At 36.7% G+C, this 26,916-nt stretch overlaps 1 protein-coding gene and 1 long non-coding RNA gene across 2 annotated transcripts; both read left to right on the forward strand.

Annotated features, from left to right (window-relative positions):
- Positions 1-3,143, forward strand: LOC128551794 (loricrin-like). The gene is made up of 7 exons (XM_053532707.1): positions 1-67; positions 1,548-1,640; positions 1,675-1,794; positions 2,005-2,073; positions 2,214-2,453; positions 2,484-2,629; positions 3,114-3,143. The coding sequence occupies exons 1-7, from the start codon at positions 1-3 to the stop codon at positions 3,141-3,143; spliced, it is 765 nt and encodes a 254-aa protein (XP_053388682.1).
- Positions 3,144-8,016: 4,873 nt separating this feature from the next.
- Positions 8,017-23,054, forward strand: LOC128551791 (uncharacterized). Its single transcript, XR_008368887.1, has 5 exons — positions 8,017-8,274; positions 9,165-9,251; positions 9,891-9,980; positions 13,859-13,940; positions 22,899-23,054. It is a non-coding gene; the product is annotated as an uncharacterized LOC128551791 (long non-coding RNA).
- Positions 23,055-26,916: the final 3,862 nt, after the last annotated feature.

Raw genomic sequence — 26,916 nt, forward strand, 5'->3', positions numbered from 1 at the left:
ATGTCTGACGAATATGCAGCAAACGGATCCTTCACAGCATATTCGCTACAGGGAAAGTTTGTTGCATGTTAGTAGCAAGTTCATTGTATATTCATCACAGGCTCTATTAATCACACATTCGTTCCATGTTAATTTTTCGCATGCAAATGAGCTCTGCAATGAATAGTTCTGACGAATATGTAATGAATTGCAGTGAACACCACCGAAGTCTTCTTCTCTGGTGAGCTTCTGACGAATATGTGGTGAACAGCTTAAGAAATTTGTAGCTTGATATTTTCTACATAAGTTTTAACTCTTGAAACAATCTAAGTGTCTCCAGCGAATATGCAATGATCTATTAAATTTTCTAAGTATGTACAACTCTCGTAACAAAGCCTCAGAAATTTTCAAAGTGTCTGCAACGAATATGCTATGAGCACTGAAAATTTGTAAGTATCTGTGGGTATTATGAATAGAACATGGAGAATTGTTAAAGTATCTGCAATTAATATGCAATGATCAGTATGACTCAGATACTGTTAGCAGTTAATGTTTAATGAACACATCACAAATACTAAGTGTCTGCGATTAATATGTAACAAACAGAAGACTTTTAGTGAATATCCAGCGAATGCATCCATAATGTGTTAACCACATATTCGTCAGATGCAATGAATATCTGATGACTTCCTCAAATGAACATCGCTATTCATCACAGATTACCTATATATATTAGTTTAATATTCATTACAGTCATGCTTTTCTGTAAGGGTACTTTTGATTTATTTAAAAAATTGTCTTCTCCAACAGTCACTGTATGACCTTGTAATAAGTTGGTCTGAGGTTAAACGAAACATAAAAGGATCTCTATCAAAACATAGATATTTACATAGAGCAGTGCGAGGGTTTGGCGCAAAACTATTGTAACTCCACTTTTTTCCGAAATTCACTTTTTGGTAAATTTTGATGCAACAATATGAAATACGTGTCCTGTAAAAATTCTAGGATTATATTCCAGAAGAAAAAAATCTTATGAAATTTTATCAAAAATATTGTATCTCACATGATGCAATTTTATTGTGCAACACTATTGTAACTTGACTTACAATAGCTTTGCACAAGAATTATATAACATGTTCTAAAAATGTATTGTGCAACACTTGTCTATTGTAACTTGACTAACAATAGTTTTGCACAATAATTTAGCAATGTTTTAAATAATAATGTTGTGCAACACTATTGTAATTTGACTTTTATCTTGTGAAAAAAATAGTATTGCACAATATTTTGAATCTAATCGAGGGATTAGTCATTGTGCAATACTATTTTTTCCACAAGATAAAACAGTTCTGGTCATTTAAATAAAGACAGAAGTGTTTTGAAACATGTTCCATCAAAGACAGAAATCAAAAATGTATTCTTTATATTTGCAAAGTAAACAAGACTTAGTATTTTATTTCTCACGTGAATTTTAACAACTACTCTCCTGTGACTTTCACCTGGAAGTTTATTAGCCACCAAATTTTAAATGATTCCTAATGTTACTACTGGTAATGTTCATGTTGTAGGTGATGTGAGAAGTGGGGGTGGTGTTGTAGGTGATGTGAGAAGTGGGGGTGGTGTTGTAGGTGATGTGAGAAGTGGGGGTGGTGTTTTAGCCTGTAGGTGATGCAAGCAATGGGGGTGGTGTTGTAGGTGATGTGAGTAGTAGGGGTGGTGTTGTAAGTGATGGGAGTAGTGGGGGTGGTGTTGTAGGCGATGTGATAAGTTGTGGTGGTGTTGTAGGTGATGTGAGTAGTGAGGGTGGTGTTGTAGGTGATGCAAGAAGTTGTGGTGGTGTTGTAGGTGATGTTAGAAGTTGTGGTGGTGTTGTAGGTGATGTGAGTAGTGGGGGTGGTGTTGTAGGTGATGCAATAAGTTGTGGTGGTGTTGTAGGTGATGTTAGAAGTTGTGGTGGTGTTGTAGGTGATGTGAGTAGTGGGGGTGGTGTTGTAGGTGATGTTAGAAGTTGTGGTGGTGTTGTAGGTGATGTGAGTAGTGGGGGTGGTGTTGTAGGTGATGCAAGAAATTGTGGTGATGTTGTAGGTGATATGAGTAGGGTGGTGGTGTTGTAAGTGATGTGAGTAGTGGGGGTGGTGTTGTAGGTGATGTGAGTAGTGGGGGTGGTGTTGTAGGTGATGCGAGAAGTTGTGGTGGTGTTGTAGGTGATGTGAGAAGTTGTGGTGGTGTTGTAGGTGATGCAAGAAGTTGTGGTAGTGTTGTAGGTGATGTGAGTAGTGGGGGTGGTGTTGTAGGTGATGTGAGTAGTGGGGGTAGTGTTGTAGGTGATGTGAGTAGTGGGGGTGGTGTTGTAGGTGATGTGAGTAGTGGGGGTGGTGTTGTAGGTGATGTGAGTAGTGGGGGTGGTGTTGTAGGTGGTGTGAGTAGTGGGGGTAGTGTTGTAGGTGATGTGAGTAGTGGGGATGGTGTTGTAGGTGATGCAAGCAGTTGTGGTGGTGTTGTAGGTGATGTGAGTAGTGGGGGTAGTGTTGTAGGTGATGTGAGTAGTGGGGGTAGTGTTGTAGGTGATGCAAGAAGTTGTGGTGGTGTTGTAGGTGATGTGAGTAGTGGGGGTAGTGTTGTAGGTGATGTGAGTAGTGGGGGTGGTGTTGTAGGTGATGCGAGAAGTTGTGGTGGTGTTGTAGGTGATGTGAGTAGTGGGGGTGGTGTTGTAGGTGATGCGAGAAGCTGTGGTAGTGTTGTAGGTGATGCAAGAAGTTGTAGTGGTGTAGTAGGTGATGCAAGAAGTTGTGATGGTGTTGTAGGTGATGCAAGAAGTTGTGGTAGTGTTGTAGGTGATGCAAGAAGTTGTGGTGGTGTTGTTGGTGATGCAAGAAGTTGTAATGGTGTTGTAGGTGATGCAAGAAGTTGTGGTAGTGTTGTAGGTGATGCAAGAAGTTGTGGTGGTGTTGTTGGTGATGTAAGAAGTTGTAATGGTGTTGTAGGTGATGCAAGAAGCTGTGGTAGTGTTGTAGGTGATGCAAGAAGTTGTAATGGTGTTGTAGGTGATGCAAGAAGTTGTGGTAGTGTTGTAGGTGATGCAAGAAGTTGTGGTAGTGTTGTAGGTGATGCAAGAAGTTGTAATGGTGTTGTAGGTGATGCAAGAATCTGTGGATGTGTTGTAGGTGATGCAAGAAGTTGTAATGGTGTTGTAGGTGATGCAAGAAATGGTGTTGTAGGTGATGCAAGAAGCTGTGGTGGTGTTGTAGGTGATGCAAGAAGTTGTAATGGTGTTGTAGGTGATGCAAGAAGTTGTAATGTGTTGTAATGTGTTGTGCTGCTGCAAGAGATAACAAAACTAAAGACAAAGAAAAAGCCAAACTGAATATAGACCCTGAATTAGTATGTGCATGTTTTGACTTGCAGCAAGTACTGTTAACTCCAAAAGGGTTTGAATCTGCTCTTTACTATAGGCGTAGGCTCAATACATTTAATTGGACATTGTATGACCTTGGCACATCAGAAGGTTACTGTTTCTTATGGAACGAAACTGTGGCATCTCGGGGGGCTTCTGAGATAGCATCTTGTCTGTACCATTTCATCAAAAAAATGTCTGATACCAGAAAAAGAAAATTTATTTTCTAATTTCTACAGTGATAACTGTTTTTCCCAAAACAAGAACCGACTTGTTTGTGCCCCCAGCATCTACTGATGCGGGAGGCATATAGTGATTGTCCTGTCCGTCTGTCCTGGCTAACAAATTGGTACTTGAGTGTCTAGCAAGTTAGGGTTTGGACTCTTTGTTTATATGACAGTCACTTTAAAAAGTGTCCAGAAGTGGGTTTATGTGACTAATTTTTGGGTTTATGTGGCTAAAATTTAACATTGAAAAGTCACTTAAGTATCATACCCTGAGTACGTCCGTTCTTTCGTCCGTCCGTACTGAGGTTAACCAAATGGGACCGTTTCGTCTAGCATCAATACCCCTTACTAGAATGACTTGATACTAATGCAGATGTAACCTGTGACCATTCCTCATCTTCAGACATCACCTTACTTCAGTTTGACCTTGACTTTGACCTCATTTTGGACTTAGGTTGCTTTATATGGGCCATCTCTTGGTTAACCAAATGGGACCGTTTCGTCTAGCATCAATACCTCTTACAAGAATGAATTGATACTAATACAGATGTAACCTGTGACCATTCCTCATCTTCAAACATCACCTGACCTCAGTTTGACCTTGACCTTAACCTCATTTTGGACTTACGCTGCTTTGTATCGACAAGGATGCCACCGGGGGCATCAACTTATTTATTTGGGTTTTACAGCGTACCAACACAGTATAGGTTATATGGCGCCAAACAGGACTACAAATTTTGGTTTCACATCAGCGTTTATTGAACGCAGCTCCTTGTCTGTCGATGCTTTGGTTTTGCATGCAAAAATTTGAAATTAAATCAATAGAGCACACATACCTTGAATAGCGTCATTGAGAATGACTCAGTTCATGCTTCTATAGAGGTTGCCAGTAGGTTTATACCTGCATACACTTCTTCTCAGTGGGCGGCTATTATCAGGTCTGCTAGATCTTCAGGGCCGTATTTTGTCAAAGAAATGGATCTGAATGACTTCTTTGATTTTAAGCAGATATGCTCAAAACTAAAGAACTTTGATCTTGACACAAATTGAAACAGGGTTTACATCAGCCAAGTTAAAACAGTGAAGCCGACTGCTGATAGACCAAATGTAGTTCCCCTGCAGTACAATTATGATGAAAAAATTCATGAACTTGATTTAATGCAGAGACTGTGTAGGTCTCAGGAGTCAGAAAATCTCAATACATTGTCTCTGTTGAAACTTAGACAAAAATCAATCAATCTGACTTGAAAAAAAATCAGGGATCTTCTTTACCTTTGCAAAACAGATGTATAATTCTAAGTGATCATCATGCCTTTTACGTGTTGCTGCCACATGACATGCAAGAAAAGTAAACTGTTTGTCTATGGATTCATGTTTTATGCAGATATTACAGTATTTTGTTTAAATTTTCACTACAGAGAGATGTGCGAAGTTTTTTTTTTTCTAGCATTAAAGCGTACTAAATTTGGTTTCTAAATTGTGTAAAATGCTCTATTATTTTCATTTTTCTAATAGAAATGTCTGCACCTGCTCCCATAGTAAAAGCCTTACAAGTTAACTTCAGTAGTTATAAAATGTGACTTCAGTAGTTATGTGTTTACATGAATAATCTTCAGTTGTATCATAGCTCGGTGTTTTTATGCCCCCGAAGGGAGGCATATAGTTTTTGAACTGTCTGTCGGTCTGTCCGCAGTTTTCGTGTCCGGTCCATATCTTTGTCATTGATGGATGGATTTTCAAATAACTTGGCTTGAATGTGTATCACAGTAAGACGACGTGTCGCGCACAAGACCCAGGTCCGTAGCTCAAAGGTCAAGGTCACACTTAGACATTAAAGGATAGTGCATTGATGGGCGTGTCCGGTCCATATCTTTGTCATCGATGGATGGATTTTCAAATAACTTGGCATGAATGTGTACCACAGTAAGACGACGTGTCGCGCGCAAGACCCAGGCCCTTAGCTCAAAGGTCAAGGTCACACTTAGACATTAAAGGATAGTGCATTGATGAGCGTGTCCGGTCCATATCTTTGTCATCGATGGATGGATTTTCAAATAACTAGGCATAAATGTGTACTACAGTAAGACAACTTGTCGCGCGCAAGACCCAGGTCTGTAGCTCAAAGGTCAAGGTCACACTTAGACGTTAAAGGATAGTGCATTGATGGGCGTGTCCGGCCCATATCTTTGTCATCGATGGATGGATTTTCAAATAACTTGACATGAATGTGTACCACAGTAAGACGACCTGTCACACGCAAGACCCAGGTCTGTAGCTCAAAGGTCAAGGTCACACTTAGACGTTAAAGGTCATTTTTCATGATAGTGCATTGATGGGTATATCCGGTCCATATCTTTGTCATTCATGCATGGATTTTAAAATAACTATGCATGAATGTGTGACACAGTAAGACGACGTGTCGTGCGCAAGACCCAGATCAGTAGGTCAAAGGTCCTAAACTCTGACATCGGCCATAACTATTCATTCAAAGTGCCATTTGGGGCATGTGTCATCCTATGGAGACAGCTCTTGTTTCTTAACAAATTTGGTGCAGGTAAATCGTATACACTGAGCGCAGGGTGTGGTAACTAAAGTGTGCAGGTATTAAATACCTGCACGCTTGTTACCGCACTGTTGGATAGGAAAGTATGCCAGCATATATGGGCGTGTCTCTTAACAGTAGACAGCGACATGCATTTTATTGATTTTCTGCGCTCGCATTGGTTTATTTTACATGAGTTTTACACATTTGTAAAGCAAGGATTTTAAGTACTCACTGAACTGCTGTATATGGCAATGTGGAACGCCTACTGAACTACCATATATGGATGGCTATGATACAAAACAGAAAGAACATTAAAACTCTTGGGTAAACGATTTATACTCGGGGGGGCTATGCCCCCTCGTACAAATCGTTTACCCTCGAGTTTCAATGCTCTTTCTATTATGTGTACATCATTCCATTACTGAATTTTGAGAGTCCAAAAAATGTGTTTTTTTTTCTTTACTGGTATTTCAGTTCAAAATAATATTTTTCAGATATGCGATTTTTTGAATTAACATGATTGTATTTGCCTATGTTAAAGTGAAATCTTAACATAATGACTTTCAGACATGTTATGTACATTTTGTTTGCTTGTTTGTTAACCTTAATGATCATAGGTATTAAAATACTTGTAACAGTTTATATACAGCAATAATGAATTTCGCTCAGTTATGAATTTATTATTGCTTTTTAGTGTTGTTAAGTATTTTAAATTTTAGTGTTTTAGTTGGTTAAAATTAATGAAACTGTCAAACTGTAAGACTTGATGTTAGGAGATAATTAAAGGTCTTCAATTTCATTCTGCAGTCCTGTCTGTTTTTACCAAGTCCTGTAAATCAAAAATGGTTTGTATTTAAGACTGCACCAATGCCTTCCGATGCAAGCATTAATATTATTAAGCTCCCTTCATGAACTACATTAACCCATGACTATTTTGTGAAATCAGATTGATAGATATATCATCATGGATATTTTTAGCTGTCTGAAATATTTATGTTGAACATAAGTATTTCAATCTACCAAATTCAACAAAGTATTCAGTTAACAGTGTTTCCTGGGTTATAGCTATAATTATGCCCTTTAGTATAACTGACAAGTGTCTCAAAATGTGGATCTGATACAAGTTGTGTGTCAAATATTGAATAAATCCTGCAAAAAATGAAAATATGTATGTTTACAGGAAGAATGGTACTAGTATAACAGTTGAATATCTGGCCTATAAGTTTTTTCAATACTCGAAACTTCACCGACCGTATAATATTTAAGTAAAGATTTGATTTACAAACCATATAAGTATAAATGCTTCTATGATGTACTGATTTGTGCCCTAGTACACTAATATTTATCATTTTATTTGCAACATACAGTTACAATACTTGTTACTAAAATGTCTTTTCTAAAGAAAAATTGCGCAAAAGTATTGTATTTCAAGATACCATAGTTTTGCACTAACATGTAAGTAAAATTTGTTCTATATTTTGAGCAACACTATTGTATCTGAACTTTTTCAAAACACACTTTATCTACAAGATGTTGAAATAAAACAATACATTTTTTGTAAAATTAATGTACTGTTTTATTTAAATTGATCAGATATCTTATTTTAATGTTAAAATTGGATAGTTTTTTCCCTTTCCTGTTAAATTTCTTAAATTTGAGTTACCATAGTTTTGCGCCAAACCCTCGAGTGGCAAAAGATCTTTTTGATTTGTTAGGTCACACAAACAGCTCATTTCTCTGGCTTTCTTGACATGGTCATCTCTATCAAATTTTGAACAATTTTCATATTATATAAAATCCTTTCCTTGTATAAACATCTGTAAAGACATATATTCAAGGTCATTGGTGAGTGTCTTTAGACTGTCTTATAAGTTGTTTTGTTATTAATCTATGCTGAGCCTCAATTTATTCACTTAGCAAAGGTTATCTATCATCTTATAGAGACCGTACCATAGCTCTTTGCATACTTTGATTTTCAAACTAAAGTGATGTTTACAAGTGCACCGGTTACGATAAAAATGTAAACAACGGACTCTGTCTATGAAACTTTGAAATGAATGAATGACAGTCGATCTTAGTCATAATACTGATTGACAGTGAATGCTAATGACTCCATGTGTTGCAGAAAGGTATTTAGTTTGTAACTGTAATTTCCCATCAATTGAAATCCTCTCAAAACTGGTTAACTAATTACTTATATTTGGACAAAACTCACCGTGTTTGCCGTTCGACAGCTGCAAAAAGGGCAAATATAAAAGATTCAGTGTAAGTAATATTTCACTGGTACTACCAGTTAGTAAGTTCATACCCTGAACAACACGTCAGAGAAATTTGGGCAGATTTGACGGATTATGACGTTGGCAGCATTAGATTATATTTTTTCTTTACACAAAAATTGCTGTTAGGTAACAAAGCGAATACGCCGATAATCCGGAGTTCACCGATTATTGTTCCAGTTCACACAATGTAATCCAGCAATTAAACTGCATAGCTATTAGCTACTGCTGTTATAGGGAAGTGGTAGAGTGTCTGCCTTAGGTGTGAGAGGTCCTGGGTTCGAGTCCCAGTTAGAGCTTAACTATTTAGATTCTGCTAAAGCATAGTTTTGCTGTTAATAGACTGTTCCAGATGTTCTAAATTTTTAGCACACAGTATCATGGATCATTATTTAGCAATCCAGATCAAAGTTGAATGTTACATCAAATGCACCCAATTAGAAAATATTGACTATATTATGTCCCTTTGATGTTTATGCTCTCCATGTTCAAGAAGAGTTACATTTCCTTGATCACAAAATTTTCGTTAACATGAAAATATTAAATGCTCATAACTCCACACTTCTGGTTAAAATATTGTCTATATTTCTGTTTTTGAGAAATATATGGACATAAATTTTGTCTTCATTTCAAAGCTTTTTAACTTCAAACCTATGATTTGAAAAACTTAGGTACTATCTCTACATCTTAGCATGGTTGAAACAGTAAGTTTTGTTGATTAATTCGTCTTGTTATCATTTCAGCATCTCGGCTGTCTGTCACAACTACTACTGGGCCAACACAGACTGTAACTGACGAACACAGTTCTGTTGAATATGACACATCATCTAGTAAGAAATCATACATGTTACCTTATATTACTAATTATGTTCTCAGTGTAGTAGATCAGCAAAACCAGTCAAGCGCCTTAAATATCAAGGATTCAGTTTTAATACTTTCATTGCTTATATGTTAAAAAAAAAGATATAAATAAAAAAAAGCTAGCCTTACTTAGGCCTGAAAAATTGATTAGTCAAACTTTGTTTGCTCAAACTTGACAAGATAGGCAAAATTAGCTGGAGTTATCAGTAGTTTGAGCTTTGGCACAAGAAACGTTGTACAGGAATTTTTCAGGGACCTGTGTCTTTCATATTTAAATGACATACTTGTTCAATAAACATGTCTTTCAGAAGTTGAAATCAACACACAAATCGGCTACCATATAATGATAACAATCAGACTACACATTGTATTATAGCTTTAAAACTGATTCATTGGTAAACGGTTGGAAGTATAAATATACTAGTGAAGTTCCAGGAATTACTGTTGAAAAACTGCATTAAACTCAGATAAAAGAAAAAGGAAAATCTTTTATATTGTGTTTTGATATCCTGATACTTGTGGTTTCAAATCTTTCATATGATTAGTTTTAAACATTTAAACATTTTTTTCACTACAGTATAGAAGAGATGTTTTGATTTTACTTGCAGGTGCATTCTCCAAAGCTGAAAGTAAGAGTCCTGGTACACCTGTTTTGTTTAAACCTACCAACACAGACATTAGAGCTGAACAGTCACAAGGTAAATAATACTTTTTTCAGGATTTTTACAAGCTAACATTCAACACATACTGGGACGACATACAAAAATGAAACACTGTATGTTAGAGATGGTACCTAAAGCTACGTATTCAACAACAACAACAAATCAAGTGCAAAACCAAAGTGCATATCGCTTATCTCACACTAGCAATATTTTAACATAGCACCGTGCAGTAAAAAACGGGAACTTTTGACAGTGACATCAGCTTCGTTGTTTTGGTGGATTAGCTAGAGAAAGGTGATTGTCATTTCTTTTTAACTAACACAACCATTTTATTTATTATATACTTAAGAACGTCTAAAGAAAATGTAACTTAAAGAATGTCGTAAAATATATAGTCTATTTTCTCACGAATAATGTTTTCTTTCCTATGATCATACCATACCTGTAAATTATCGGTAGTAATAAATAAAAAAAATTGTCTTTGAATTAGTTTGTTTGAAACTGAAAGATAATGCTCAACTTTTTTGTTTGATTGATTATTCATAGATCTTGAAGTAAACTATATTTTTGGAAAACACAATCTATGCATACTTTGTTCAGATAACTAAATAGTCCTAGAAGAGTTATCTGTCACTGGCTTTTCCAAGTAGGACCAAATTTTTCAGATTAAATATTGCCTTCATCATGAAAAATGAAGTATGACTGTTAAACCATTATATATTTGAGGTACTCCAGTATTAAGTTTTCAACAGAAAGTAACATCAGTTGCATTTTGAATTTTTAGGTACCATCTCTACATATATGCCTCCTGTTTCTTTGACACTGAGGAAGTAAGAATAAACTTCACATTTCCAGTAATATATTTAAAAATTTAAAAATGGAGTTGTTGGCATTCGTAACTTACAAAGCTATGAGTCACAGGGAAATACTATGATTCCCAACTTGGTTAGTGAAAAACCAAGTGAAAGAACGGGGCCCTTAAATTTTGCAGGCTTGAGCCTGATAAGGTGTAATCTGGTTTTTCACTGCCTGAAATGTTTATTCTCTCTTTCAAATTAAAGAGAAACAGCATTATGCATTCAAGCTACACATACAGAAAGCAACATTGTACTGCAGTAATTGGATATAAAACAGTGAAGAAATGTTCATTTTTGTGTGTGAATGTGGTTCAGTTTTGAAAAGCTTTTGTTTTCTGTGGGGTACAAAAGAATGGAAATTTTATACCCTTATGAATGTATTGATATCCATTGCAAAAGGCATAGATATATAGTTATGCATTGTCTGTCTTTCCATCCGTCTGTCTGAAGCCATATCTTTGACATGGTATGGAGTATTAAAATAAAACATGGTAGAAATGTAAGCTGCTGAACGGAAATGCCACCCTGCAAGTTTAAGTTGAGTAAGACGAGATTTATGGCCTTTTGTAAATGGATAAAAGGTTCTACGTGTTGTGTTTTATTAGCTTTTTTGACCGCTCAATGTCGTCATCCGTCGTGTGTTGTCCGTCCGTCAATATTTTCTAAAAGACATCTTCTCCTAGAAAACCACTGGGCAGAATTGCACCAAACTGCACAGGAATGATCCTTGGGTGGCCCCCTTTCAAAATTTTTCAAAGAATTGAATTCCATGCAGAACTCTGGTTGCCATGGCAACCGAAAGGAAAAACTTTAAAAATCTTCTTGTCCATAACCTCAAGGCATAAAGACTTGATATTTGGCATGTGACATCATCTTATGGTCCTCTATCAAGATTGTTCAAATTGTGCCCCTGGGGTGAAAAGAGGCCCTGCCCTGGGGAGTAACATGTTTTACATAGACTTATATAAGAAAAACTTTAAAAATCTTCTTGTTTAAAACCACAAGACCTAGGCCTTTGATATTTTGTATGTAACATTACCTTGTGGTCCTCTACCAAAATTATTCAAATTATGCCCCTTGGGTGGAAAGAGGCCCTGCCCCAGGGGGTCTCAAGTTTTACATAGATTTATATAGGAAAAAACTTTAAAAATCTTCTTGCCTGACACTGCAAGGCCTAGGCTTTTGATATTTGGTATGTTGCCTTTCCTAGTGTTTCTCTACCAAAATTGTTCAAATTGTGTCCCTGGGGTGACATAGACTTATATAGGGAAAAAAATTAAAGATCTTCTTGTCTGAAAGTTCAAGGTCTAGGCCTTTGATATTTGGTATGTAGCATTGCCTAGTGGATCTCTAACAAGATTGTTTAAATTATGCTCCTGGGCTGAAAAGTGGCCCCGCCCTGAGGGTCACTTGTTATATGAGTTATATAGAAAAAAATACTTCAAAAATTATCAGATCATATTTCCTAGACTGTTTAATTATAATTACCTGATGACCCCAAGCGATTAGGGATCACTTGACTGTGATCTTGACCTACTTTCTTGTTTTTTTAAGATACAGCCTTGAAATTTGGATGACATGTACAGTTCAGCACACCTATCTTAAAATTGACTTTCAGTTACCAGGAATGTGACCTACTGACCTACTTTCTTGTTTTTTTAAGATACAGCCTTGAAATTTGGATGGCATGTATAGTTTTGCACGCCAATCTTGAAACTGATTTTCAGTGACCATAAATGTGACCTACTTTCTTAATATTCTAGCATCAGTTTGACATTTGAAACATGTAGCTCATATTACTCAGGTGAGCGATCCAGGGTCATCATGACCTTCTTGTTCCAATTTCTGTCTGTCCGGGGTGATATCTCAGATATAGGATTTCAACAAAACATTGCAATGATGTTAAATATGTAATATAGAAGTATGGCCCTGCAATGAAACCGCTTCAGGGACATCAGTTATGGCCCTAAGTACTTACATTGTATATATTGTTGTATCCCCCGAACAACAAAGTTGTAAGGGGGGTTTACTGGTTTCAGGTAGTCTGTCCGTCTGTCTGTAAACACAATCTTGTGCGTACCAACACTCCTCATTCCCGTGACACAATTTAATGAAACTTCACACAAGTGATCAGTAACAACAGTAATTGTGCATGGTGCATGTTAGGTTCTCCCAGAAAAAAATATTTTCAGAGTTACTGGACTTTGGTTTTTGTTACTATACTATATACATAGAGTCTGCATGTGCAATCTTGTGCGCACCTAATCTCCCGAACCATTGACAGAGATTGAGGGTCTCATAACGGGGCCATTGAGGACACAATGTTCACTGAAAAGTTTATTATGTGATCACTTTAAAATGATTTGAATTAAATACATGGCAGTAAAGTAATATTACTTTCTGAAAAATAGGTTGACTCCGTGGGGATTGTAGCGGTGTTTAGAATGATGCAATACGAGAAAATCCTGGTGATCTTATAATGCCTGTTCATTTATACAGACCTGTCAAATAATAAGCATGCTTGTTTAATAGAACATGGGGTTGAATGACCATATTAGGGCCTGTGTATTGTTATCATGTAATAAATTGTTGTATTTATTTAAGGACGTTTGCTAGAATTTGGTGCGAAAATTTTCCCAATAACAGAATTTCTTCAAACTTTGGATATTGAAGGACAATCATCTAAGAAACAAAAAAATGCAATAAAAATCATAGGTCACCGATATCGAAAAAGAGTTATCTGCCCTTGAAAACGGCATTTCCCCCCAAAATGACGTTTTCAAGGGCAGATAACTCTTTTTCGAATCCGGTGACCTATGATTTTTATTGCATTTTTTTGTTTCTTAGATGATTGTCCTTCAATATCCAAAGTTTAAAGAAATTCTGTTATTGGGAAAATTTTCGCCCATCTCTTATACAGGGAATTCTAGCGTACGCCTTTAAGTGAGACACACTGAAAAACTGATGTGTTAAATTACCATTGATTCCCATTGTTTTATTTAGTGAATTTTTTGTTGTAGAATGTTAGCAACTTACAGACTGTTATGCTTATTTCAGATTTAAGTATGAACCAAGTGGAGATGTACTGGACCTAGCCAAACCCTTGTCATTGTTGAGAAGTGTTCACCAATTACTTCAGGTATGCATGATGTCAGGTCTGAATATTTTTTGACCAGTTTTAGGTATAAAAATGAAGATTGAAAGTAGTAGTGGTGTGCCAGTTAATCAGTTCTGTGATGAATCAGTGATGAAAGCAGTCCCGGTAAATCATCAACAACGATCTATAACATACTCATAGTAAGAAAAAGAACAAAGTTATTATTGTGCACTCAGTGGCTTTGTATCAGAAATTTCTGACAGAAAAAAATCAGGGCTCGACAAATTTTTTGAAAGCAAGTTGTCCTGCATGACTAGCTGCCTAGAATTTTTAGCACAACCAGCTGCAATTTTTACATGTCCTGCAATTCAGTAAGGAAAAATTATTTTTATCCACATTGTCTATTTTAAAGTGTTAAATCTTACATATTGGAATCTCGTCATGGATTATCCAGCGTCTAGCAAATTTTATCATAATGTGGTACTTTATCAGAACAGGATGGATCAACTTCATTTTCTATCATGTAGATATTTGACATTGGATTTATTACATTTTTCATCAAAATCCACTCTTGGCCTGCAGGGCAAGTACTGCAGCAAGTTCTACCTGGAGCCAATTTCTACTCATATTTACAAGTGGACAAGTGGATTTTAGAGCCCTGAATATTATTTTAATCTCCACTATTCGGAGAATAGGGGTGCTATTCTACTTGCCCCGGCGTCGGCGTGAGCTTTCTTGATTAAAGTTTTTAGTGATTGTCCTGTCCGTTCGTCCGTCTGTCCATACGAGGTTAACCAAATGGGAATCGTCTACCATCAGTACCCCTTACTAGAATGTCTTGATACTAATGCAGGTGTAACCTGTGACCATTCCTCATCTTCAGACATCACCTGACCTCAGTTTGACCTTGACCTTGACCTCATTTTGGACTTAGGTTGCTTTATATGGGCCATCTCTTGGTTAACCAAATGGGACCATTTCGTCTAGCATCAATACCCCTTACTAGAATGTCTTGATACTAATACAGATGTAATCTGTGACCATTCCTCATCTTCAAACATCACCTGACCTCAGTTTGACCTTGACCTTGACCTCATTTTGGACTTAGGTTGCTTTGTATCGACAAGGATGCCACCGGTGGCATCAAGCGTTTATTGAACGCAGCTCCTTGTTCTTTGTTACTATTGCTTATATCTTACTTTAACTTCACATTAACATTGTTCAGCATGCAAACAAAGTATGTGCAGGGGCTGGGCCCATTATACCTAAGGTCCAGGTCATCAAGGTGTTATAGTTAGATTATTTTTAAGGTGACCGTTATGTTTTTCGGCAACCTTTGTTTTTCTGTCATATCTTTGTTACTATTGCTTATATCTTAATATATCTCCACATAAACATTGTCCAGCATACAAACAAAGTATGTGCAGGGGCTATGTCAAGGTCACCAAGGTGTTATACTTAGGTTATTTTTAAGGTTAAAGTTTTTCGGCAACCTTTGTTTTTTTGTTATATTTTTGTTACTATTGCTTGTATCTTACTGTAAGTTCACATAAACATTGTCCAGCATACAAACAAAGTATGTGCAGGAGCTGGGCCCATTATACCCAAGGTCAAGGTCACCAAGTTGTTATACTTGGAATTATTTTCATGTTAAATTTTTTCGAAAGCTTCGTTATAGACATATCTTTGGTAATTTAAAAGATAATGACTTGAAATTAAAAATATTTCTTTATAATCATCATCTGCATGTGTGGTTACAATCCCCATAAATCTGATTGTATTTTGACAGACTTAAGCCCCGTTCATACAAAAAACATTCTTTGTTACTATTGCTTATATCTTACTTTAACTTCACATTAACATTGTTCAGCATGCAAACAAAGTATGTGCAGGGGCTGGGCCCATTATACCTAAGGTCCAGGTCATCAAGGTGTTCTTCACACAAGAAGATTTTTAAAGTTTCCACCATATACATACTGGGAAAAGTTACCATGCCCTCTGGCGGCCATGTGTTTTGAAAAATCAGTATAATTTGATCATTCTTGGTAGAGGGTCACTCAAGGACCATTTGTGTGAAATTATTCTAAAATCGGGCCAGCAGTTTAACACATGAAGCTTTTTAAAGTTTCCACTCTCTCTCTCTCTCTATATATATATATATATATATATATATATGGAAAAGTGACCACGCCCTCTGGCGGCCATGTTTTTTGACCAATCAAAATTATTTTAACTACCTTGGTAGAGAGTCACACAAGGACCATTTAAGTAAAATTATTTTAAAATTGGGCTCGCAGTTTCACACAAGATTTTTTTAATTTCCACTATATACATAAATGGGAAAAATGACCACGTCCCCTGGCAGACATGTTTTTGAACGAATCGGTATAATGTGAACAAACTTGGTAGAGGGTGACATAAGGACCATTTGTGTGAAATTATTTTAAAATCAGACCGTCAGTTTAGGAGGAGAGGTCGTTTGAAGATATTTCTAATGTTAGCTATGACTATAGCTATGTGGAACCAAGCGGAACTGTTTGAACAACTTTGGTATAGGACCATCCAAGGAATATCCAAGCCAAGTTTCATCAAAATCCATTCATTGGTTTTGGAGGAGATGTCTTTTAAACACAATTGTTGACGAGGGATGGACGGACAAACGGATGCACGCCGGACACAGCGTGATCATAATAGCTCACCATAAGCATTGCTCAGGTGAGCTAAAAAATGCCAGTCAATTTACTAAGATGCCCAATGCAAATGACATAGATGTTAAAATATACCTGTCAGTACAAAACTAATACAAACAAATCTTTACAAATGAACCTTGTTGATGGATTTCAAAAACTTTGTTTGCCATACCTTTCATAAACTAACAACCGATTTCAGGTCAGGCTGGATCATGTAGATACATTTATCTCTAAGAAGTGAATGTGTGAAGATTTGTTTGCATCTTAGATTTGTTCTGATAGCGATGGATATTAGTTCCAAAAATCTTTAATAGTTGATTAATTGGTATGAAAAAGACCGATGATCAATTAATAATTGACAAATTCAGAAAACAAGAGCTGTCCACAAGACAACGCGCTCCACTATTCGGCGATTTGACAACAAAATGAATTTATGTCTCAATATAATATATATATAGTGCCAAAGTTATGTCCAGAAAATGAAGTTTGTCAAAAAAATTAAGTATGAAAGGGGCATAATTTAGTCAAAAATACAAATCAGAGTTATGGGGATTGTTACCACACATGCAGATTGTCAAAAATATCAATTTATTTGTATAAAACAAACACAATTTGCCGCCATTTTGTGTATGCTATTTTTGTTCGCGTGACGTCACAATGGCGTCTCTCTATCCGGTTGCGCGTTTTGTATTTATACTTGAAATGGATTAGAAATTAAAAAAAGAGAGAAAAAAATAAGGTTTAGAAAGAAACCTCCAGTATTGTCACTAACGAAACTTAAGAGTTTCAGTTAGAGGAGTACGTCTCCAAAGCACAGCAAGTCCAGGTTGCGCAGCAAGTCCAATTCGGAAGAGTAAGTCTTCCAAGTGCTGCAAGTCCAGGTTGCGCAGCAAGTCCAGTAAGAGGAGCAAGTCCAATTCGGAAGAGTAAGTCTTCCAAGTGCAGCAAGTCCAGGTTGCGCAGCAAGTCCAGTAAAAGGAGCAAGTCCAATTCGGAAGAGTAAGTCTTCCAAGTGCAGCAAGTCCAGGTTGCGCAGCAAGTCAAGTAAAAGGAGCAAGTCCAATTCGGAAGAGTAAGTCTTCCAAGTGCAGCAAGTCCAGTAAGAGGAGCAAGTCCAGTAAAAGGAGCAAGTCCAATTCGGAAGAGTAAGTCTTCCAAGTGCAGCAAGTCCAGTAAGAGGAGCAAGTCCAGTAAAAGGAGCAAGTCCAATTCGGAAGAGTAAGTCTTCCAAGTGCAGCAAGTCCAGGTTGCGCAGCAAGTCCAGTAAAAGGAGCAAGTCCAATTCGGAAGAGTAAGTCTTCCAAGTGCAGCAAGTCCAGTAAGAGGAGCAAGTCCAGTAAAAGGAGCAAGTCCAATTCGGAAGAGTAAGTCTTCCAAGTGCAGCAAGTCCAGGTTGCGCAGCAAGTCAAGTAAAAGGAGCAAGTCCAATTCGGAAGAGTAAGTCTTCCAAGTGCAGCAAGTCCAGTAAGAGGAGCAAGTCCAGTAAAAGGAGCAAGTCCAATTCGGAAGAGTAAGTCTTCCAAGTGCAGCAAGTCCAGGTTGCGCAGCAAGTCAAGTAAAAGGAGCAAGTCCAATTCGGAAGAGTAAGTCTTCCAAGTGCAGCAAGTCCAGTAAGAGGAGCAAGTCCAGTAAAAGGAGCAAGTCCAATTCGGAAGAGTAAGTCTTCCAAGTGCAGCAAGTCCAGTAAGAGGAGCAAGTCCAGTAAAAGGAGCAAGTCCAATTCGGAAGAGTAAGTCTTCCAAGTGCAGCAAGTCCAGGTTGTGCAGCAAGTCCAGTAAAAGGAGCAAGTCCAATTCGGAAGAGTAAGTCTTCCAAGTGCAGCAAGTCCAGGTTGCGCAGCAAGTCCAGTAAAAGGAGCAAGTCCAATTCGGAAGAGTAAGTCTTCCAAGTGCAGCAAGTCCAGTAAGAGGAGCAAGTCCAGTAAAAGGAGCAAGTCCAATTCGGAAGAGTAAGTCTTCCAAGTGCAGCAAGTCCAGGTTGCGCAGCAAGTCCAGTAAAAGGAGCAATTCCAATTCGGAAGAGTAAGTCTTCCAAGTGCAGCAAGTCCAGGTTGCGCAGCAAGTCAAGTAAAAGGAGCAAGTCCAATTCGGAAGAGTAAGTCTTCCAAGTGCAGCAAGTCCAGGTTGCGCAGCAAGTCCAGTAAAAGGAGCAAGTCCAATTCGGAAGAGTAAGTCTTCCAAGTGCAGCAAGTCCAGTAAGAGGAGCAAGTCCAATTCGGAAGAGTAAGTCTTCCAAGTGCAGCAAGTCCAGGTTGCGCAGCAAGTCAAGTAAAAGGAGCAAGTCCAATTCGGAAGAGTAAGTCTTCCAAGTGCAGCAAGTCCAGGTTGCGCAGCAAGTCAAGTAAAAGGAGCAAGTCCAATTCGGAAGAGTAAGTCTTCCAAGTGCAGCAAGTCCAGGTTGCGCAGCAAGTCCAGTAAAAGGAGCAAGTCCAATTCGGAAGAGTAAGTCTTCCAAGTGCAGCAAGTCCAGGTTGCGCAGCAAGTCAAGTAAAAGGAGCAAGTCTAATTCGGAGGAGTAAGTCTTCCAAGTGCAGCAAGTCCAGGTTGCGCAGCAAGTCCAGTAAAAGGAGCAAGTCCAATTCGGAGGAGTAAGTCTTCCAAGTGCAGCAAGTCCAGGTTGCGCAGCAAGTCCAGTAAAAGGAGCAAGTCTAATTCGGAGGAGTAAGTCTTCCAAGTGCAGCAAGTCCAGGTTGCGCAGCAAGTCAAGTAAAAGGAGCAAGTCTAATTCGGAGGAGTAAGTCTTCCAAGTGCAGCAAGTCCAGGTTGCGCAGCAAGTCCAGTAAAAGGAGCAAGTCCAATTCGGAGGAGTAAGTCTTCCAAGTGCAGCAAGTCCAGGTTGCGCAGCAAGTCCAGTAAAAGGAGCAAGTCTAATTCGGAGGAGTAAGTCTTCCAAGTGCAGCAAGTCCAGGTTGTGCAGCAAGTCTAGTGAGAGGAGCAATTTAAATTAGAGGAGCAAGTTTAAGAAGCGAAGCAAGTCTAAGAAGCGAAGCAAATCTAAGACGTGAAGCAAGTCCAGGAAGTGAAGCACGTCTAAGAAGCGAAGCAAGTCTAAGACGTGAAGCAAGTCTAGGGGTACAGCAAGTCAAGTATATCTAGGAAACCTTCATCGTGTATACTGCTTGGAAGATACCTCAGATATTGTCACCATTATAGTTAACCCAAAACTTGACACAGATGATGATGATAAAGATACATTTTAAGTTTCAAGCATTTTTTTTCCATTTTGACAGCTCTACCTACTTTCACTTTCATTTTGCATTTTCAAAAAAATGTATGTGGTTTGCAGCACTTTCAACTCACAGAGTACATGGTGAAATGCGTTAGACACAGAATTAATTTAAAATCATGACAGAAATGACAAAATATGCTTCTGAAAATGAAGCTTGATATCTTCTACAAAATAGAATGCGAGTATTGTGAACAATTTGTGTTGTTCAAAGTTTGAAATGCCTACAGTAGAGAATGCATAGCTATTTATGTCCCTGCAATCATTGAAATTAACTCCTGGCTTAAAACTACTACTCAGAAACAACAATACCAAAGATATTAATGAATTTAATGATCTTAAGATGTGTCACAATTCAAAATATATTTGATCAAATGATTCAATAAACAAAGACAGATTATAAATAAGCTACAACTGCTTACTTAGTAATAATCACAAGTTCAACTTATGGAAATGAAATCCATTTGTAAGGTAAAGTTCAAGTGTTTAACTAAACTGTCCAAATTCCATTAACACCCGCCAAATGTCATTATATACAGTTCTAATCACAAATGCATCTGCGAATGTTTAACTACTGATCACTACACATTATCATAAATGTCATTATATACAGTCCTTATCACACATGTATCTTCGGAGTTAGAATGTTTAACTATATATATATATATATATATGGATCACTTCACATTATCACACGCGGTAATCACTAATTAGCTGTCATAGACAGTCCAACCTCACTATTGTATCCGAGAACGTTTTATTGAAGGTCCACTTCACAATATAACATTTGATAATCATTAATTAGCAAAGTCATACAACACGGTGGTAATGTAATATCTCATGAATCAATGATTAACATACATTCCAATAATTTCACATGCGCGAGATTCACTATAAACTATCTATATACATATAAATAAATTGTATATTCACACATGTTATGCAAACAAAGTAGGGAAAAAAAATGTTATTACATCACAAAAAGGTAATGACAAGACAAAGTAACAAAATGAATGGAAATAACAAATGACATGCGGAACAGGAACACTTCTATAGTCATTACAATTTTAAAAATAACACCTGATTTAACTTTAAAGAAAGCTTAAGGAAATTAGGCTTGCACGGATAAATTTGAAATAAATACTTGAATTCAGCATGACTATAGAAATGTACATAACAAAATTCAAAATGCAAATAACTGAAACAAATATAAGCAAAGCATATTTCATATGAAACAATACATAAGCAAAGCACATTTTTGGTAAAACAAATAAAGCTGTTATTGACAACTATTATTGGGCGGGTGGGTGGATTTTTTTAAAACTTTTCTGCTTGTGACACTTCTGACAAAGAAACTACTAATTGGCGTGAAAACCCCGGCGGGCCTCTTAAATACGTAATGATGACCAATGAAATTGACCGTATTATACATGAAGCTTGACCAATGAACCTCGATGAAAGAAATAAATTAGAAGGTATGGACGAACTAAATACAAGGCGCTGTCGTCATTAATTAAATATTTTAATATACTATTAAAATAGTCCTATGAATACCCGGTACACTAATTGCAGTAATTAATATGTGAATCACAAAACAATATATACTTACGGCTGCATATCTGATTCCCATAAACATATGCCCGAAAGCATAAAATTGTCACACTTAGAGTAACAACATAGGCTGTATTTACCTAATCCCATATTTGGTAAAGAAAACACATGCACTATGACGTAGTACCCTCGACTGTGTGTTTGACTGGTTCTAAAGTGACAGGTTTGAAGCTGATTAATTTTAATATTGAAAATACACTGTCATACCTTTTTACAAACATACAATTTGGATATATCCCGAAACTGTACATGTTGTTTATGAACATTTCTCAACGCTTCATTTCATCTCAATAAATGAATAAATCCACTGCCCCCAGCTATGCACTCGTGTTCGTTGGAAAGTTCACGCCGCTCCCTGGATGTTTGGCAGCATATGTCTTAAAAAATTACGGCTCAGCTGAGAAAAATCTCAAGACTTGAGAAAAAGTTTAAGGAAAGCCAACTTGAGAAATTTCTCACCTGAGACAATTCTCAGACAATTCTGAGAAAATCTTGAGCTGAGAATTTTCTCACTTTGAGAACGTTAGTGAAAGCGGGGCCAGAGGGCGTGGTCACTTTTCATCACATCAACAATTTCTTTAAACAATATCTCCTCCAAAACCACTAAATGGATTTTAATGAAACTTTACACAAATTTAATGATCTCCGGGTAGCCCTCTTTCAAATTTGTTCAAATGGTTCCAGTTCATTGAACATAACCTTGGGTCTTTTTGGTTAAAAATAGGTTTTTAGCTGTCAGACTTTAAAACTCCTTTTCTCTAGAGCTTTGATATTTGGCATATTATAAGGGTTTGACTCTCTACTATACTTGTCCAAATTATTATCCTAAGGTAAAAAAATGGCCACGGCCCTGTGTCTGACATGTAATTACTATAGGCTTTCATATATTAAGAAACTTTGAAAATCTTCTCTGAATCAATATTAGCTAGAGCCTTGATATTTGGCATATCAGATTTGTAATTTCTACTGTAGTTATTCAAATTATTGCCCTAGGTTCAAAAATGTGTATGACATGTATATAATATAGGCTAACATAGAAGAAACCTAACTCGGTACTTATACAAACACACTTGAAGCCTTGTACACAGGTGAGCGCTTTAGGGTCAATGACCCTCTTGTATAGTACAATTGTGTTGCTCATAGCAGTATACTCCAGAACTTGCAGCTTAGCATTAATCACATTTTACAGAAAATTTAATACCAGTTTCCTTGTGTGTGGAGGGGTTGTATAAATTGATAGTGCAAAGGGTGTTGCAAATATAAAGGTAGTTGTACACTTCATTTGAAAGGTATCAGATCAGTATTAAAGTCTACATTGTGATGTATGCTACATCCAGCTTGAATGTCTTATCCTGCAAGGTGATTGCAATTCCAGACAGAAGTTACTAATTCAGACATCAATATTATACTTGCATATACTTTATCAGGTTGTACATATCAACAGATGTAACATGATTATTAATTTATAATCCAGGAACGAGCCAATGAGCATTTTCAACGGTTTATACAGTCACAGAGATATGCAAATGAGGCGAGAAATTTGGAAGAATCGATAGCTGCTTTAAAGGGGCAAATAGAAAAAAGATAACAGAAATTGTTCTCTCAGAAAACAGCTGCATGACTTTACTTTGGCATGGTATAAACTTCATTGTTATTGTTAAACAAAGAAATGTACCATCTAAATATGTACTTATAAATCTGTTTTAATACAATTGTTTCTTGGATTCACATTATTCTGTCCGTCTGTACATTGGATGGTATTACGGGCCTCTTTTGTTGGGAGGTTGAAGTTGCCAGCTTTAAATCTCTATCCCCTCACCTCCATGGGTTTAAGCCTTGCTTGGAGTGGTTGCATGAAGAAGTCATCCAACAGGCTTGCAGAAATAAGGTGGTTCTATCCATTAGTGCCTACTTGTGCCTGAAATTACTGCACAGAGATGCACAATGCATTACACTCCATTGAAGCTGGAAAGTTGCAATATGACTGATTAGGTTGTTTAGGTGTGAATTAAAACAGTTTTTGTAGCACCTGTGAAGTAAATCTTTTTATGATTCCTGACAACGGGAATTCCAACAAAATACTACAAGATATTACAATTTTAGATTTAATGATGATGTAGTGTGGCACATTCTTTTCCAAGTCTTTACCAAATTTTATTGTGTGGTGTACATATGATGTGGTCAGTTTTTTGCTCAATGATAAATTGACCAGGCATTGAACCCGCAACCTCTTAATTAATATTTATTTGTTCTGCTTACTGAGCTGAACAAGCCAAGCCTACTATGGTTTCTGAAGCAAATAATCAATACACATGTAATCTGTTCAACCTTAACCCAAACATAAAATATATAGTAAGTTTGTCATTGACATGAACACCCTTGTTATCCGGATAATACGAAATGCTGTGATAATTCCAAAATGGAGGAAATGTCAAACTTGGTAAGGACATTGTTTATTTCAATATTTTTTAATTACTCATTCTGATCGTTTAAAGTATTATAACTGATTCAACATGGATTAGAAGCTGTACCATTTGCACTAAACAATTTGCATATGAGACATATTTTTCACTATGGAAAGCCCTAAACAATGTGTACATTTTGCTTTTAAGAATGGATTTGGCGATTCAAGGCATTGCCAACCTCATTTAATGGACTTTCGGTAACAAATATTATTTTGTATTTTTCAGTTATTATATAAACAATGATATGAACATGTTCAGAAATTTTTATTTTAGATCAAATAACCCACATTGACAAATATATATAAGCATATGTAGTGGTTGATGGATACTGACCTAAGTGCTCATAGAAGTTTCGAAGATAAAGCCCGAAATGTTATGTAGATAATTATAGGTTATTAGCTTTGTATCGGGAAATATGCCTGAGTTCTTCGGTGGAAATATTGCGCGACTTTAGGAGCGCAATATTATTCCGCTGAAGAACGAGTGCATATTTCCCGGTGCAAAGATAATAACCTTTTTATTACATACGCATCTACACGTATAAATATAATGTAAATATTATAAATTTGTTCAATAGCCTGAATAGGATTGACAATACTGAACTAAATAGAAAAAATAGTGCAACAACACACACTGAATTACATCACGCACCCGATATGAAATTCAGGCGTCAGTGTATGGAAAAATATTGACGTTTCCGGTACCAGTGTAACTTAACGGGGAATAGAAACAAGTATGTAATAATAGCCAATATTGTAGTTTGAAATTTTGCATATGCTGTTCTAAAGGTATCGTTTTGTATACTGAAGAAGTATACTCATAAAATGTTGTAACTAATTGCTGTAGCATGTCCAAGGTAATGTATTATACACATATTCAGTATCAGATTTTCCTGAAACATTTCATCAAAAGGGTAAATGTCTGTATCTTCCAGAGCTCCAGATAAGCTGCGTATTTGCGTATTTACGCAATTAAAATTGCAGAAAACCCAATTGAATTCATACAGTGTGCGTACTGAAATGCAAGTAAAATTCCTAATACCCAATTCGTAAAAAATCGCTTGCGTATCGCATTATCCTTATTACTAGAACAGGTACGAGACTTTAACGCTAGATTTGACTGGTTATACGTTACCGCAAAACAGGTTGCAATTTATCGGAAAAATCACAAGACCATTCAGTCGACTGATCAGTGTTATTTGGACGCTTTGTAAACAATTTTACGCTGATAAAATGTAAAAGAGGTTGCAGAAAAAACATTGTTGCAGCACAAACGAACAAATTAGTGGGATATTTTGCTGTTCAACAATAACAGTTATCTGTTTGTGACGATGTAGTGTCACCAATACTGGATGACATCTTTTGGGAGAATGCATATTGCGGTGACCACATCGTTCGGGATATTGTGGATGAACTGATCTCCGACTGCATTAAAAGTGAAAAAAGAAAACAACAGTATGGAACATTCATTACAATTTTAAATACATTTTTGTATTAAACATTGAAGGGCGCCATTAAAGTACTTAGTTACTTACTTAATCCTGTTTAGTGATTATACCATGTACAGTCGAGACTGTTTTAAGAGACCGACTTTGGGAAGCAGCGAAAAAGGTCACATATGACAGAGAGTCTCTTAAAACAGTCTCACTTAACAGGTTGACGCTGGTTTCATATATTTTTTCAATTAAAGTACATGAATATCGCATACTTATATATTGGCCTCTTTTAAGGTAGGAGTGGAAAATGATTAAATACTATTTCTTTAATTGCATATTGATAAAATATAAATTTCAAATAATTTGCATCATTCGTATGATGTTGATAAAACAAATTTAAGCTCATGATCTGGCAAGAAAATAAAGGGGAGCATTAAAATATAAATGTTCCATTTGAACTATTTACACACTGAGGTTTATGATATTTATATTTTTGTGTACTAATTGTTCATTGACATTGATTCGATTATTGACTGCATCTTTAATCTGTGTTTACTTCGTCGCTCCCTGTTAAATACCGCCATATTTTTGTTTCACCAGGAATAAAGTTAATTTATGCACCGACTCCGAATTCTTCAGCGACTTTATACGCTGGTTTTCCCTAATTGAGCAATTCAAGTGCCTTAACACGCTGTTCTAATGTCAAAACGGTTCTTATTTTATGTTTTTCATCAGCCAATTTTTGTAAACAAATAAGTTCTCGTCTCAAACAACTCCACGCGAGATAAAGAACGGTAACTCTACCGTGTAAAATCTTGCGAGGGAGCGTGTCAGAGTCGCTGAAAACGGTCTAAATATCGATTCGGAAGCCTGATTTCACAGTCGCTTGTCGCGTAAGGCAGGGGGTTGCTTAATTCAGACTCTTTTTAATAGTAAATTGCGTCAGGAGCATAAAATAGGGTCGCATATGACAGGGAGTCGCTAAATTCAGGGGGTCGTTAAAGCAGTCTCGACTATACCCAACTGCACCAAAAGCTTATCTGGAGCTCTGATCTTTGTAAAATTTTGTTTTAAAAATCAAGTCTGCTGTCAGAAAGTTCTAAAGTTTATACGTCTGTATCTTTTCTGCTAGATTTTGGTAATAAAAGTTTAAACAAGTCAGAACAGGTAAATTTAGCACATGAATCTAAATGTGCAGATTCCACACAGGGAGGGGGTACACCCATATTTACAAATTAAATATGCTAGGGGTCTGTTAGCATTTTTAGAGTGTGAAAATAATGGCACTTTAACAGGTCAGTTTTGCTGGACTATGAATTCATAGAAGAAGTACATTCCCTTAGCTGATAGTAGTTTGATACTGTACTTAATGATTTAGTACACTTGTTAACTTATACAAAGTTGCCCCCCTTAGAATGTTTACCCCCACCAAATTTCATCTGCAATACAAAACTGTTATCACATACATTTCTATACTGAACTATAAAGAGTTGGTCCCACAGATGTGTAGGAAGGTTTACAGTTATTAACTTAATATTTGTTCAATATCCCCTTCCCTCCTTTTCTGTTAGTTCAATACATTAAGTTGGTGA

Source organism: Mercenaria mercenaria, unplaced genomic scaffold (assembly GCF_021730395.1).
Source record: "Mercenaria mercenaria strain notata unplaced genomic scaffold, MADL_Memer_1 contig_1702, whole genome shotgun sequence".
In the NCBI taxonomy this organism is placed as follows: domain Eukaryota; kingdom Metazoa; phylum Mollusca; class Bivalvia; order Venerida; family Veneridae; genus Mercenaria; species Mercenaria mercenaria.